Source organism: Diceros bicornis, unplaced genomic scaffold (genome assembly GCF_020826845.1).
Source record: "Diceros bicornis minor isolate mBicDic1 unplaced genomic scaffold, mDicBic1.mat.cur scaffold_117_ctg1, whole genome shotgun sequence".
In the NCBI taxonomy this organism is placed as follows: domain Eukaryota; kingdom Metazoa; phylum Chordata; class Mammalia; order Perissodactyla; family Rhinocerotidae; genus Diceros; species Diceros bicornis.
Window position 1 is genome coordinate 1,048,851 of NW_026691040.1, and position 16,254 is coordinate 1,065,104.

Below are 16,254 nucleotides of genomic sequence, written 5' to 3' on the forward strand. Positions count from 1 at the left end.
ACAGTGAACATCAGAGAAAAATTCCCTCATAATTCAGGTAGAGGAATGGGGAAAAGGAACCATTTTTGAAATGCACTAGAGCATTCTGTTCTTAGCAGTATCTGCCCTCAGGAGAAGCTATTTAACCAGAGCCTAACTGATCTAGGGAAAGGGAAATACCCAACTCCAGAAGGCCCTAGGCTTCTATGTGGAGAAAAGGAAATAACCAATTCCAGCCCCTTCTAGCCTTGAACCTAAAATTGCTCTAAAAAGATGATGTCTTAAAAATCAGTTGACTTAGATGCATGGATTTATTTCTGGACTCTCAGTTCTGTTTCATTCATCTGTATGTCTGTCCTTATGCCAGTACAGACTAGAATTACTCTAGTTTTGTAGTAAGTTTTGAAATTGGGAAGTGTGAGTCCTCCACTTGCAAAGTCCAACTTTGCACTTCTGTGGAAGATTTTTTTGGCTATTCTAGGTCCCTTGTATTTCCATATGAATTTTAGTATCAGCTTGTCAATTTCTGAAAAAATGCCAGCTGGGATTTTGATAGAGATTGCTTTGAATCTGTAAATCAGTTTAGGAGTATTGTTGTCTTATCAACATTAAGTCTTACATTGCTTGTACACAGAATGTGTTTCCATTTGTTTATGTCTTCTTTAATTTCTTTCTTCAATGTTTTATAGTTTTCAGTGTATTTGTCTTGCACTTCTTTGTTAAATTTATTCTGTTGTATTTTATTCTTTTTGATGCTATTGTAAATGGAATTGTTTTCTGATGTCAATTTCAGATTGTTTATTGCTAATGTATAGAAGTACATTATTTCTATTTATATATTGATCTTGTATCTTACAACCTTGCAGAACTTGTTTATTAGCTCTGTTTGTTCCTTGTGGAGTCCTTTATATAAGATCACGTTATCTTCAAATAGAGATAGATTTACAGTGATGCATCACTTAATGATTTGGATATGTTTTGAGGAATGCATTGTTAGGCAATTTCACTGTTGTGCAAACATCATAGAGTGTACTTACACAAATCTAGATGGTATAGCCTACTACACACCTAGGCTATATGGTACTAGTCTTTTGGAACTACCGTCATATGTGCAGTGTGTCATTGACTGAAACATCATTATTCAGCACGTGACTACTTTTTCTTTTGCAGTTTAGATGCCTTTCGTTTCTTTTTCTTGTCATACTTCCTGGCTAGAATCTGCAGTACAGTGTTAAATAGAAGTGATGAGAGCAGACATTCTTGTGTTAATCTGAATCATAGGGAGAGAGCTTTCAGTCTTTCACTGTTGACTATGATGTTAGCTGTGGGTTTTTCTTAGATGCATTTTATCAAGTTGAGGGAGTTCCCTTCTATTCCTAGTTTGTTGAGTGTTTTTTTCTTATCATGAACACGTTGGATTTTGTCAAATGCTTTTTCTGTCTATGGAGATAATTATTCAGAGGGATTGTCTTTTATTCTATTAATATGGTATATTACATTACTTGATTGTCATATGTTGAACCGACTTTGCATTGCTAGGATAAATCCTCCTTGATCATGGTGTATAATCCCTTTTATATGTTGCTGAATTTGGTTTGCTAGTATTTTATTGAAAATTTTTACATCTGTATTCATAAGAAATATTGGTCTGTAATTTTCTTTTCTTGTGACATCTTTGTCTAGTTTCAGTGTTAGGGACTGGCCTCATAGAATGAGTTGAGAAGTATTTCTTCCTCACCTGTTTTTGGAAGAGTTGATGAAGGATTAGTGTTAATTATTCTTTAAATGTCTGGTAGAATTCACCAGTGAAGCCTTCGGTCCTGGACTTTTCTTTAGGGGAAGTTTTTTGATTACTAATTCAATTGCTTAACTTGTTATAAGCCTATTTAGATTTTCTATTTCTTCTTGAGTAGGTTTTGTTAGTGTGTGTCCATCTAAGAGTTTGTCCAATTCATCTAGGTTATCTAATTTGTTGGCATACAATTATTTTTAGTATGCCTTTATAATCTTTTTTATATCTGTAAGGTAGGTAACATAGTACCCATTTTCATTTCTGATTTACTTAGTAATTTAAATCTTCTCTCTATTTTTTTTTTTTTTTTTTGGTCAGTCTAGCTAAAGGTATCTCAATTTGTTGATCTTTTCAAAGAATCAGCTTTTGGTTTTGTTGATTTTCTGTATTGCTTTTCTCTTCTCTAATTCATTTATTTCTGCCCTAATCTTTATAATTTTCTTCCTTCTGCTTGCTTTGGATTTAATTTGCTCTTCTTTTTCTAATTTCTTAACATGGAAGTTTAGGTTACTGATTTGAGTTCTTTCTTCTTTTTTGATATAGACACATACAGCTATGAATTTCCCTAGTCTAAGCACTGCTTCTGATAGGTTTTGGTATGTTGTGTTTTCCTTTTCATTCATCTCAAACTATCTTCTAATTTCCCTTGTGATTTTTTCTTTGACCCATTAATTATTTAAGAGTGTGTTTTCAAATTCCCACATATTTTTGAATTTGCCAAATTTCCTTCCTTTATTGATTTCTAATTTCATTCTATTGTCAGCAGAGTTCATACTTTCAATCCCTTTAAATTTATTGAGACTTCACTTATGGCCTAACATATAGAATGTTCCATGTGCAGTTGAGAAGAATATGTATTCTGCTGTTGGGTGGGTTGAGTCTTCTGTATATGTCTATTGGGTCTCATTGGTTTATAGTTGTTCAAGACCTCTGTTTCCTTATTGATCTTCTATCCAGTTGTTCTATCCATTATTGAATGTGGGGTATTGAAGTCTCCAACTACTATTGTTGAATTGTCTATTTCTCCTTTTAATTCTCTCAGTTTTCGCTTCAGGTATTTTAGGGCTTTGTTGTTAAGATATGTGTAGATATATAGATATAGGTATAGATATCTGTTTCTCATTGTTATAAATTTGTCATAAACTGATCCTTTTATCATTATAAAATGTCCTTTGTCTCAAGTAACAATTTTGTGTCTTAAAGTCTATTTTGTCTGATATTAATATAGCCACTCTAGCTTTCTTTTGGTTACTGTTTGCATAGTATATTTTTTCCATGAAGCTTTGTTCATATACCCTTTTCTTTCTCTTTGCTTGGAACCTCTTTGTGTCTTTGAATCTAAAATGAGTCTCTTTAGACAGCATATAGTTGGATCATGTTTTTTATCCATTCTACCAGTCTCTTACCTTAATGGTAGTATTTATTCCATTTAAACTTAATGTCATTATCGAAAAAGTAGGATTTGCATTTGCCATTTTGCTCTTTGTTTTCTATATATCTTTTTTTGTTCCTTTAATCCTCCATGCTGCCTTCTTTTGCACTAAATATATATTTTCTAGGATACCATTTTAAATCTCTGTCATTTATTTTGCTGTGGGTACCCTACTGTCATAATTAATATCTTAGCTTATAATAATCTAGTTTGGATTAATACCAATTTAATTTAAATAGCATACAAAAACTTTGCTCCTATATAGCTCCATTCTTTTCCCGCTCCCTTGTGATGTTATTGTAATACAAACTATATCTTTATATCTTATATGCTACTCATCAACATAGATTTATAATTACTGCTTGATGCACTTGTCTTTTAAATTATATAGGAGAAGAAGAAGAGTTACAAACAAAAAATATATTTATGCTTTGTTTTATATTTCCCAATGTAGTTACCCTTACTAGTGCTATTTATTTCTTACTATGAATGTGAGTTACTGTGTAGTGTCCTTTCATTTCAGCCTGAGGGATTCCCTGTAGTATTTCTTGTAGGGCGGGTATGGTAATGACAAATTTTCTCTGTTTTTGTTTAGCAAGGGATACATCAATTTCTCCTTCATTTTTGAAGGAAAGTTTTGGTAGATATAGAATTCTTGATTGACAGTCTTTTTCTTTCAGCACTTTGAGTATGTTATCCTACTGCCTGCTGGCTTCCATGGTTTCTGATGAGACATCAACTGCTAATCTTATTGAGGATCCCTTATATATGAGGAGTCACTCCTCTGTTTTCACTTTCAAGATTCTCTCTTTTTCTTTGGCTTTCAATAGTTTGATTATGATGTATCTAGGTAAGGATCTCTGAGTTTATCATACTTGGACTTTGTTGAGTTTCTTTGAAGTGTAGATTAATGTTTTTCGTCAAATTTGGGAAGTTTTTGCCATTATTTCTTCAGAATTTCTTTCTGTACCTTTTTCTTTCTCTTCTCCTTCTGGGACTTTCATTGTGCCTATGCTGGTATGCTTGATGGTGTCCCACAGATCTCTCTCTGTTCATTTTCCTTCATTCTTTTTTCTTTCTTTTCCTCAGTCTGATAATCTCCATTGACTTATATTCAAGTTTGTTGATACTTTCTTCTGCCTATTTATATCTGCTGCTGAACCCTTCTAGTGAATTTTTTATTCTGGTGATTGTACTTTTCAACTGCAGAATTTCTATTTGGTTCTTTTTTTTTTTTTTAATAATTTCTATCTCTTTATTGATAATCTCTTTTTGGACATTGTTCTCATACTTTCCTTTATTTTTTTAGACATGATTTCCCTTAGTTCTTTGAACGTATTTAAAATAGCTAATTTAAAGCCTTTTTCTAGTAAGTCCAACATCTGGGCTTCCTCAGGGATAGTTTCTTTTGACTGCTTTTTTTTTTTTTCCTGTGTATGGGCTTTATTGTCTTGTTTTTTTTCATGTCTCATAATTTTCTGTTAAAATTTGGACATTTGAAAATAATAAAATATGACAACTCTGAACATCTGATTCTCTTCCTCTCAGAGTTTGTTGTTGCTGTTTGTTTACTGACTTTCTAGACTAATTATGTAAAGTATTTTTTTGTCATGTGTGGTCACTGAAGGTTCTATTCACTTATTAGTGATCAGCTAATGATTAGACAGAGTTTTTTGAAATGCCTAAAACCAGTAAGTTTCACAGTCTTTGCCAAGGGGCTTTGAGTGTGTCTTCGGGCACACCTTCAGCCCTCATCCAGGCAGTTTACAATTCCACCTTGACCTTTACTAAGTGCTTGCACAGAGCCTCAGGGTAAGCCTGAGGTGAGAGCTTAGGCCCTTCTCAGGACTTTTCCTGAGCATGCCCAAGGCCTGAGCGTGCAGGTAGCCATCTGGATTTCCAGGAGTGTGTTGGAGCTTTTCAAAGCCCCCTATGGACATCTTGTTAACCAGCTTTTCCTTTTAAGGAATTTAAGAATTTTGAGAGGTTCTTATTCTACCATTTTCTCTGACATCTCTGTTCATTTGTTTTTAACATCAAAGTTGTTTCTTTTATTTTTTGGAGTAGAAGAGACGGTATATTTGAAGAGAAGCAACACCTGATTCTGTTTCAGCTGTGTTTATGGCATTTTCTGTCTGAACATTTGGGCCTCAGTTTTTCCATATGCAGAAAAGGGGTGCAAATACGTCTCCCCATCTGTTCTGTAGGGCTCTGTGAACTAAATGCTACTGTATATGTGGAGATGCTTTGGTCTCTTTGGAAGAAAAGCACTTAAATTCCTCAAGGCTTCAGGGTTGTTACTTCCAGTTCTGCTTCCCACTGCGCGTCCTTGATCAAGCCACTGAACCAATTGCTTCTGTTTCTTTTTCCACCTCTCCCCTCCCCTCTCTCTTTTCAAGGAAGAGAAAATGTTCATTCTCCTGATAGACATGCCAGTAAATTTAAATTGCTTTAAATGTATTTAAAATTATTTGAAGATGTTCAGGAAAAACTGTTGTTATTTGAGGTTGACTAGAAATTATGGCTGTTTGCACATATGCAGAATATTATAATGCAATCTTGAATGTGATTATTGGAGGGTTTTTGTTTTTTTTTTTTTTTTTTTTTTTTTTTTTTTGTGAGGAGATCAGTCCTGAGCTAACATCCGCCAATCCTCCTCTTTTTTTGCTGAGGAAGACGGCCCTGGGCTAACATCGGTGCCCATCTTCCTCCACTTTATATGGGACGCCGCCACAGCATGGCTTACCAAGCAGTACTTCGGTGCGTGCCCGGGATCCGAACCAGCAAACCCCGGGCCGCCGCAGCGGAGCGCGCGCACTTAACCGCTTGCGCCACCGGGCCGGCCCCTGGAGGGTTTTTTATATTACACATAATACCAGAAATAGAGTTTTGAAACCTCTGGTAGTCCTTTGTATGCATCTCTCTCTCTCCCTCTCCCTTTTTTTTTTTGCCATCAGGTACCTTCCTAGCTCCATCAAATCTGAGCATCTCTGAGGAAAGTGGCTAGAACTCACAGCTTTTTTTTTTTGCTTGTGGTAAAATATACATAACATAAAATTTACCATTTTAACCACATTTAAGTGTACAATTCAGTCGCGTTAAGTACATTCACATAGTTGTGCAATGTATGCATTTCTTTTTGAAAAATATAGATTCCATAGTTCCTTGACAATATTTGCTTTGTGAACCAACACTGTTTTTAAAATTAAAGAGTATGGACTATACCAGGTTTTTGCTCATTCATTTTGTAGGAAGCCATGAGTTTTATAAACATGGTAGCTGTTGATTTCAATGGGCATGCTTCCTTTACCTCATTTCATTTCTGAAAACAACCTAAACAACCTAATTGTTCATACACAATACATTTAACTCACGTCTCTTTTGGTGCTGCAGGTTGCAATGCAGGCAGGGATTAACTTGGGGACAGCTGTGTCAAGAGGATTGTATCAACCAGCAACAATCTTTATGGGCCGCCAAATGTCAGCCATCTCAAGCGCTGGAGATGTTAGTACAGAGCAGAAATCTCCCCAACCCACGAAGAACTTCAGAACAATTCCTGACCCATGTTCACAGCAACAGACAGCCCAGAGCAGTGATGTGACAGACAGCTATGTAGTCTGCACTAATAGTGGCACACAGTGCTTAAATAAGTCTGACAAAATAGATGGAAGGACATCTCTTCAGATTGATGAGAAAATGCCAGTCACAGCCAGCCCATTGTCTGAGGAGGAACAGACTCATTGCTTGGAGATAGGAAGCAACTCACGTCACGGCAAGAGTAATTTATCTGAAAGCAGAAAGTCTGCTGAACTCCATTCCCTGTTACGGGGAAGATTACGTCCAGGGAGCAGAACCACTGATTTAAAGTGTGACAGTTCCAGCAGATCAGGGGCATCAGAGGGAGAAATACTGACACGGGAACATATTGAAGTCAAGGAAGACAGTGCCAGACTACCAGTCGCTCCGATATCCGTCTCAGAATACTGTGCATCTGAAAGGAAGTGTTCTCAAGAGAAGCATTCTGCTCAGGAAGGTTTCTCAGGTGGGGTGAGAGGCTGAGATTGTTTGCTGATTTTTGTTGGTATTTAGTTTTTCTGGGTGGTAGTGGTCTTATGTAAGAACAAAGTGTACTCTCTAATTTTATCTTTTGTCAAAAAACAAAGTACAGTGGTGACTTTGCCAACAAATTCCATTCTAATGAATTCTTAAATATGTATGTGGAAATATTCTTACAAGCGAATTCTCTGATTTTTAAACTCATTGTTATATTTTTAATATATTTAATAAAATATTTTTAATGAGTTTTTAAATACTGTACTTAATCATGGATTGTTTCTACATGTTTTAACTGATGAATAATCCCACTCCGTGAGGTGGAACGTCTTACCTCGCTTCTCCCTGCACTTAGTGATCAGTAGTCTCTTCGTATCCCCTCTTACAGATCATCCTCCTCACGGGGACCCCGAGGCACAGAAGCCCTTCAGGAAAATGCAGCAACAGCAGGAAGAGGAAAGTCTGAGCAGCAGCAGTGACCTCACAGTTGCCGTAAGTGAAGATGGTCTGATTTTAGAGAGTCCAGAACCACAGCCAAATCCCAGTGACAAGATGGAGGGAGAAGATGGAATAGAGGCCTTAAAATTAATCCACTCTGAGCAAGAAAGAGGTGCCCTATCCACCGAAAAACATAATTGTATTTTGCAAACTCTAAGCTCTCCTGATTCAAAAAAGGAATCCTCCACTAACTCACCAACAAGAGAGTAAGCCATTGAATTATTTTTTACTATTCTGTTTTTAATTATAGACATTTTTAGAGATCATTCCACTGGGAATGTATTGTTGAACACTCAGTCATGAATGTATAAGTTCCTTACTCATAAATAATCTCTTAGCAAAGGTCTAATTTGCTTTCTTTTCTTTTTTTATAAAATAGCTTTAAAAGTCTGAATATCATTGAAATCATGGTGATTTGCAGTTTATAATTATATCCAAACAATCCCTGGTTAATTCATAAGTCATTCCCCCCACCCCTACCCTCCAGCCTTTTAAGAAAACAAATCATTTTGAAGTTGTGGTAACACAGAAGGTGACAAACGGTTAAACTTACTAGGAATTCAGCTTTAGAGGCTAGGAACTTTGTATCTAATTAATTTGCTTAATCCTAATATCCCTTGCCATGGTGTCATTTTTGTCATACGATTAAATATGAGTTAATAAGTTCTTCTAAGTGTATATCTAAGCCAGCTTTCCTTTTCTGAATGTAAATATGAGGACGCTGGAATCTTTAATGTTAAATAGGAACAACATCAGTGTTATACATTTTGAGCACTTATTATAATATCCAACTCATGAAAGCTCATGTATAATTTTTTATTATTGATTTGAGGTACTAGGTGGAATTGTGTAGAAAACATGGAAACTGTTGAAAACCAATTCTGCAATGAAAAATAACTCTAATAGCATCAAATCTCTTTTAGGAGTGGAAGGAACCTACGTAATAAACTAAGGTAGATCTCGCCTTTTAAAAATGAGGAAATCAAGGCTAGGGGCATAGGAATGACACGGAGGCCGTTGGGGCAGACCTTCCATACAGCCTGCCTCCCCAACCCACATGCCACCACTAGAATTTTCTGTTACACTGTGATGCCATCACTCTTTCTTTCCAACAGTCCCAGCAACAGTGAAAAGCCAAGTGGGCATCCTTGTATATGAGGGGATATGTTCTCTTTTAGAGCAGCGTTGCACCTTTAATGTATTGCCTCTTACCATTCATTATCTACTTATGGTGAAAATTTTAATTTATAGTCTGATTGACTTTAAAGTGATGTTCAAGAAATATTTATTAATAGCACATCCAAGTACAAAGTACTTGTACTGTGGATGGAAGAACCAACATGGTTCCTGTCATTGGGAAATTTGATTTATTAGAGTGGCAAGCCAAATGGATTTTTTTGTGTGTGTGTGAGGAAGATCGGCCCTGAGCTAACATCTGCCAATCCTCCTCTTTTTGCTGAGGAAGACTGGCCCTGGGCTAACATCCATGGCCATCTTCCTCCACTTTATATGGGACGCCGCCACAGCATGCCTTGACAAGTGGTGCGTCAGTGCACGCCCGGGATCCAAACCAGCGAACCCCGGGCCGCCGCAGCAGAGCCCACGCACTTAACCGCTTGCGCCACCGGGCTGGCCCCACAATGGATTTTTCTAGTAAGAATACTTCTCTCGTCAAAGAGGTACAGATATTATATACTACATCATCAGAAACTTTATTACTAGAGATAGAATGTATCTGTTTTGGGTTTCGTATTTGTAGGCTTCTTTTTATAGCAATTCATTGGACAAGTAAGTAGTTTGGTGGATTAACTGGGGGACTAGCGTACTTACCCAGGACTCAGGCTTTTTCTGAGATGAAAAAAGTTGGGTATGTGTATAGAATTAAGAATGTTCTATCTCTCCTTCTCCTATATGACTGACTTTTTCCTATGATCTTAAAGCCAAGTTCCTCAGAATTTTGGGATATAGTTTTCCAAAATTTGTTAGAAAATATGGGCATTTGGGGAATTTTTGAATAGTTTGTCCTAATGGAATGGTCCCAGAATGAAAGGTCAGTCAGCAATGGTTGTTTTCTGTCTGTTACCAAATTTGAGCCCATTGATTTTCTGTGGTAAAAGTACTACCCAGGGGCCGGCCCTGTGGCTTAGCGGTTAAGTGCGCGCACTCCGCTGCTGGCGGCCCAGGTTCGGATCCCAGGCGCACACTGACGCACCGCTTCTCGGGCCGTGCTGAGGCCGTGTCCCACGTACAGCAACTAGAAGGATTTGCATCTATGACATACAGCTATCTACTGGGGCTATGGGGGAAAAAATAAATAAATAAACATTTAAAAAAAAAAAAAAGTACTACCCAGGAATAGGTTGAAGGTGGTTTAAATGATCCTGGTTAACCTGCTGACATCCTCACCGCTTTTGAGGTGCTGCATTCTCTTATTTCCTCTTTAGCATGAGCTCTTCTCCTTGCTCTGAGGGTTAATTATTCATCTGAGACTGTAGTGTCATATTTACAGAGCTAATACTATGACCTCAAACGTTCATTATCTCAATTTACTTTAGGGTCTGTTGGGGGCCTGGAGAAAAGTCACTTGAATGAATTTTAGTTAACAAAGATCGAGAGATGGGACAAAGGAAGACACATAGAAGGATCTGAACAGGAAAGCAGAACCTCTGATTTGATGAGAATGATGATAGATACTATGTTTGAGCACATCTATGTGCCAGCTGAGTTGCTGACCTTGAACATAAAACTTGGTCTTAAGCTTCCTGGCAGTGAAGGGGAAATAGATGTGCGGTATGCAGCGTAGTTTCCATCTGAGGAGAAAAGTGAAATCAAGGGTGACTTTTGGTGCTGTTTTCTCTTGTTTTTTGTTTGTTTTATTTAAAAAAACTTTTTAACAGCTTTATTGAGATATAATTCACGTACCATACAATCCACCCATTTAAAGTGTATAATTCAAGAGTTTTTGGCATATTATGTTATTAATATTTAAATGCTGTGTTAAAATGTATATAACATAAAATTTTCCATTTTTAAGTGTACAATTTAGTGACGTTAATTATGTTCATGATATTGTACAACCATCACCACTACCTATTTCCAAAACTTTTTTGTCCTCCTTCTATATTTGTCCTTTTGGTCTATTTCAATTCACATAACATTTTCAAGATTCATCCATGTTGTAGCAGGTATCAGAACTTCATTCCTTTTTAGGCTAAATAATATTCCAGTGTATGGATATACCACATTTTGTTTATCCATTCATCTGTTGATGGACATATGGATTGCTTCTCTGTTTAAAAGCCAAGCATCTTTGAGAAGGTTCATGACCCACTCCCATGGATATTTCCAGATAATTGAAGACCAGCTTGTGCTTCCTGCACAGTTCCTTCATTGCAAGCTATAATTAACATTTCTCACAAGGAAGATACTAGAATGAAGCTGAGTAAAAGCAATGTTGTTAAAAAGGAGGACCTTGAATCTCATTCTTAAAGAGTAGTTTGCTGCAAACATTGGTACAAAGCTCCATGACCTAAAACACCAGACATTTATTATTTTTTAGGTGCCAGGTGGTTGGCCCAGTGTCATTTGGGGCTACAAGAATTATTTGGCCAGGTGTCCCTCATCGTCCAGTAGAGTAGTCCAACCTCAGTCACCTGGTGGTGGTAGCAGGGTTCCCAGCACAGCAAGAGGGCAAGCCCCAGTGCACAAATACTTTAAAATGTCTGCTTGTGTCAGGTTTGCTCATGTCCCATTCGTTAAAGAAAGTCACAGGACCCAGCCTAGAGTCAAGAGGTGAAAAAATATAATCCACCTCTTGATGGGATGAGTGGCAAAGTCACATTGCAAATGATTGCGCACAGGAATGAGAAGATTACGGTTGCTTTTTGCAATCCACCACAGTACTTGAGGACAAATTCAAATGAAGATAACCTCAGTGTGAGTCAAAAGGGTCAGGAAAGGTTTTATCCCGGTGTTGATGCAGCATCTTGAAGGCTGTAAAGGCTTGAATAAGAAGGAGCAGGGAAAGGGGTGAATGAGGTCTGAAGGAAGAGTGCAAGAAGGAATGCAGATACAGAGAACACAAAGGGCGTGGGAGGGCAGAGCAAAGCGTGTGACTAAGGGCTCATTGAGCAGGGCTTGTTGGAGTAAAGGTTTAAAATGTTGCCTGAGTCATGTTTGAGAAAGACCTTGAATATCAGGGTAAAGAATTTAAAGTTCCTTCTCTGTGTTTTCCAGAACTATTGAAGGTTATTTTAAGAGAAGAGTGGTATGGTGAGTAACTTGATTTAGGAAAATTAATCTGACATCATTAGTTTCATCAGGATTAATTGTATACACTGGTGGGCAGAATTCTGAGATGGCCCCTGAGGTTCCTGCCCCCTGATGTACACTCTGTATAATCCCCTCACTTTGCGTGCGGGCAGGACTGTGAGTTTGAAGGATTTCCTTTCTGTGATTAGGCTATGTTACGTGACAGAGATGAAGAATTTTGCAAACATAATGAAAGTCCCCAAATCAGTTGACTTTGAGGTAATCAAAAAGGAATTGTTCGGGGTGGGCCAGACCTAAACATATCAACCTTTAAAAGGGACTGGGCACTTACTGAAATCAGATTCAAAGCAGCTGAGATACTCTCCTGTTCACCTGAAGAAGCAAACTTGCCATCTTGTGACGAAGGCCACGTGGCAGACGATGGTATGTGCCCTGTGGGAGCTGAGGACCTCAGTCCTATAGCCACGAGGACCTGAATTCTGCCAACAACCAGTGAACTTGGAAGAGGACCCTGAGCTTTAAATGAGTTGCCTGTGAGGAGATGATAAAGATTAAATGAGATCATAAGGGTGAAGCCGTTATCCAATAGGGCTGATCTCTTAAAAGAAGAGGAAGAGACACCAGAGCTTTCTTTCTCTGCCATGTGAGGACACAGTGAGAGGTGGCCATCTGCAAGTCTCACTAGGAACCAAATCAGCTGACACCTTGATCTTGGACTTCCCTGCCTCTAGAATTGCAAAAAATAGATTTTTGTTGTCTAAATCACCCAATTTGTGATATTTTGTTATGGCAACCTGAGCAGACTAATAAACCTGGCTAGAGGTTTATCCATTTTGTTGGGTTTTTCCCCAAAGAACCAGCTTTTTGTCTTTTGATTTTCTTTATTGTTTGCCTATTTTCAATTTCATTGATTTCTGCTCTAAATTTTATTACTTCTTTTCTTCTGCTCACTTTGAATTTAATTTGCTCTTCTCTTTTCTAGTTTCCTAAGGTGGGAGCTTAGATTATTGACTTTTAGAGCTTTCTTCTTTTCTAATGTGTGCATTCAGTGCTATAAATTTCCCTGTAAGCACTGCTTTCACTGCATCCCACAAATTTTGATAAGTTGTATTTTCATTTTCATTCAGTTCAAAATATTTTTAAATTTCTTCTGAGACTTCCTCTTTTACCCATGTGTTTAGGAGTGTGTTGTTTAATCTCCAAATATTTTGAGATTTCCTAGCTATATTTCTGTTATTGATCTCAGTTTAATTCTGTTGTGGTCTGAGAACATACTTTCTATGACTTCTGTTCTTGTAACTTTGTTGAGGTGTGTTTTATGGCCCAGAATGTGGTTTGTCTTAGCAAACATTCCATGTGACCATGTGTATTTTGCCGTTGTTGGATGAAGTATCTTATAAATGTCGATTAGATCCAATTTAATGGTGCTATTCAGTTGAGCTATATCCTTGCTGCTTTTTACCTGCTGGATATGTTAGTCACCGACAGAGGTGACTGAATATTCAACTATAATAGTGGCTTTATCTATTTCTCCTTGCAGTTCTATCACTTTTTGCCTGTGTATTTCAATGCTCTGTTGTTAGGTGCATACACTTTAAGGATTTTTGTGATATTCCTAGGTGTAGATTTTTTGGGTAATTATCCTACTTGGTGTTCTCTGAGCTTCCTGGATCTGTAGTTTGGTGGTATATGTTGTTAACTTTGGAAAATTCTTAGCCATTATTACTTCAAATATTCCTTCTGCTCCTTTCTCTCTTTCTCCTCCTTCTGGTATTCCCATTACTTGTATGTTACACCCTTTGTAATTATCCTACAATTCTTGGATGTTCTGTCCCATTTTTTTTTCATTCTTCCTTCTCTTTGCATTTCAGTTTGGGAAATTTGTACTGACATATCCTCAAGCTCACTGATTCTTTCCTCAGCTATGTCCAGTCTATTGGTGAGCCCCTCATAGATGGTCTGTTTTGAGTTTGATGTTTAGTTTTTTGGTTTTGAAATTATGTAGACCATTTAAAATTAATTACTTTTTATAAACCCCTGTATTAAAGAACCAAACTGTTCTCTCTTCTAGTTATAGTACCTTAGTTGAAAATCTCATTTTATAATTCCATTTTGAGTCAACCAAAATTTCCTGAATACCTAGTAGGCCCAAAGCTCTGTACTGTGAGGTATGGGGTTGTAGCAATCTGAAATATGGCTGCAAATTCTTCAACACTCCTCTTATTAAAAGATGGGATCTCTCTCCCCTTCCCTTGAATATGGATGGGCTTATGACTGCTTCAACCAAGTAGAGCATGGTAGAATTGATCTTCTATGACTTCCAAGGTTGAGTTATAAAAGGCCATGCAGTTGCCACTCTTTTTGCTGGAACATGTGTTCTTGGAACCCTGAACCACCATGTAAGATGTCTGACTATTCTGAGACTGCCGTGGTAAAGAAATTATGTGTAGGTGCTCTAGACTGGTCCCAGCTGTGCCCATCCTTGCAGCTATCCCCTCCAAAGTACCAGACATGTAGGCGAAGCCTTCTTGGACCCTCTACCAAGTGCATCCACCAGCTGATATCACTGAATAACCTCTCTCAATAATACCTAAAATGGAAGAATCCACTCAGCCAAGCCCTGACTGATTTTCTGATCCACAAAGTCATTAGATATAATAAAATGGTGGTGGTTTTTTTTTTTATTATTGTTTTTTTTGTGTGTGTGTGTGTAAGGAAGATCAGCCCTGAGCTAACATCCATGCCAATCCTCCTCTTTTTGCTGAGGAAGACTGGCCCTGAGCTAACATGCATGCCCATCTTCCTCTACTTTATATGGGATGCCACCACAGCATGGCCTGACAAGTGGTGCGTGGTGCGCACCCGGGATCCAAACCCAGGCTGCCAGCAGCGGAGAGCGCACACTTAACCACTACACCACGGGGCCGGCCCCAAAATGGTTGTTGTTTTAAGCTACAAAGCTTTGGGGTAGTTTGTTACGAGTCTATAGATAGCTAGTATAGGACTTTGTTCATTTAACATTAAATATTTACTGAGTGCCTACTCTGTCCCAGGCACTACTCTTGCTCTTATGGTATTTATGATCATGCGTGTGGAGGGGAGGAAGAAAACACAAACCAATAAACAATCTGTGTGAAAATATTATGACAAAGAACGAGCAGGTTAAGTGCATAGAGAATGCATAGATGCAATTTAGTGTAGGATACTCAGGGAAAGTCTCTGTGGTGATTTGACATTTGAGAGGAGATCCAAAGTGAGTGAGAGTAAGCCACATTAAATTGTACCCATGCCTTCTCTGTCTATTTAACCTGCTTTATTCTTTGTTACCTTAATTTTCACCCTGGTATATTTGTTTGTTTATCAATTTATGTTTCATTTCTCTCCTTCAGTGTCTTGGAGATGAGTGGGATATATCTTGAGGAAGAGAATACCATGCAGCAGGAACAGCAAGTACAGAGGCCCTCTAGTGGGAGCATACGTGGTGTTTCTAGGAACAGCAAAGAAGCCAGTGCAGCTGGACCACAACAGGTGAGTGAGGAAGGTAGGAGATGGAGTGAGAGAGATATCAGTGGGCCACATCACAAAGGGTCTTGTAGGCTGTAGGAAGAACTTTGGATTGTGCTTCAAGGGAGGTGAAGAACCACTCTGGCTGCTTAATGGAAAATGAACTGTAGGGGACAGGGTGGGAGCAAGGAGACCTGTTTAGAGAATATTACAGTAATCTAGGGAGTAGGTGGTGGTGCCTTGGGTCAGGGTGGCAGCAGTGAGAAGTGTCAAATTCTGGATATACATTTATTTTTTGTGTTTAAAAAAAAATACAGGGCCGGCCCCGTGGCTTAGTGGTTAAGTGCGCGCGCTCCGCTGCTGGCGGCCCAGGTTCAGATCCCGGGCGCGCACCGACGCACCGCTTCTCCAGCCATGCTGAGGCCGCGTCCCACGTACAGCAACTAGAAGGATGTGCAACTATGACATACAACTATCTACTGGGGCTTTGGGGGGGAAAAATAAATAAATAAAATAAAATAATACATAACATGAGATCTATCCTCTTAACATTTTTTAAGACTTTATTTTTTGGAACAGTTTTAGGTTCACAATAAAATTAAGAATTAAGTACAGAGATTTCCTATATACCGCCTGCCCCTACACATACATAGCCTCCCCCATCATCAATATCCTACACCAGAGTGGTACATTTGTTACAACTGATGAACCTGCATTGACACAT

General features: G+C 38.2%; 1 protein-coding gene across 1 annotated transcript in view; it reads left to right on the forward strand.

Annotated features, from left to right (window-relative positions):
- LOC131402495 (centrosomal protein kizuna-like) overlaps positions 1 to 16,254 on the forward strand; it is a 161,559-nt gene that overhangs the window by 88,143 nt on the left and 57,162 nt on the right. The window contains exons 2-3 of the mRNA XM_058537222.1: positions 6,597 to 7,245; positions 7,645 to 7,960. Coding sequence (XP_058393205.1) covers positions 6,597 to 7,245; positions 7,645 to 7,960 — 965 coding nt within the window. The remainder of the gene's footprint in view (positions 1 to 6,596; positions 7,246 to 7,644; positions 7,961 to 16,254) is intronic.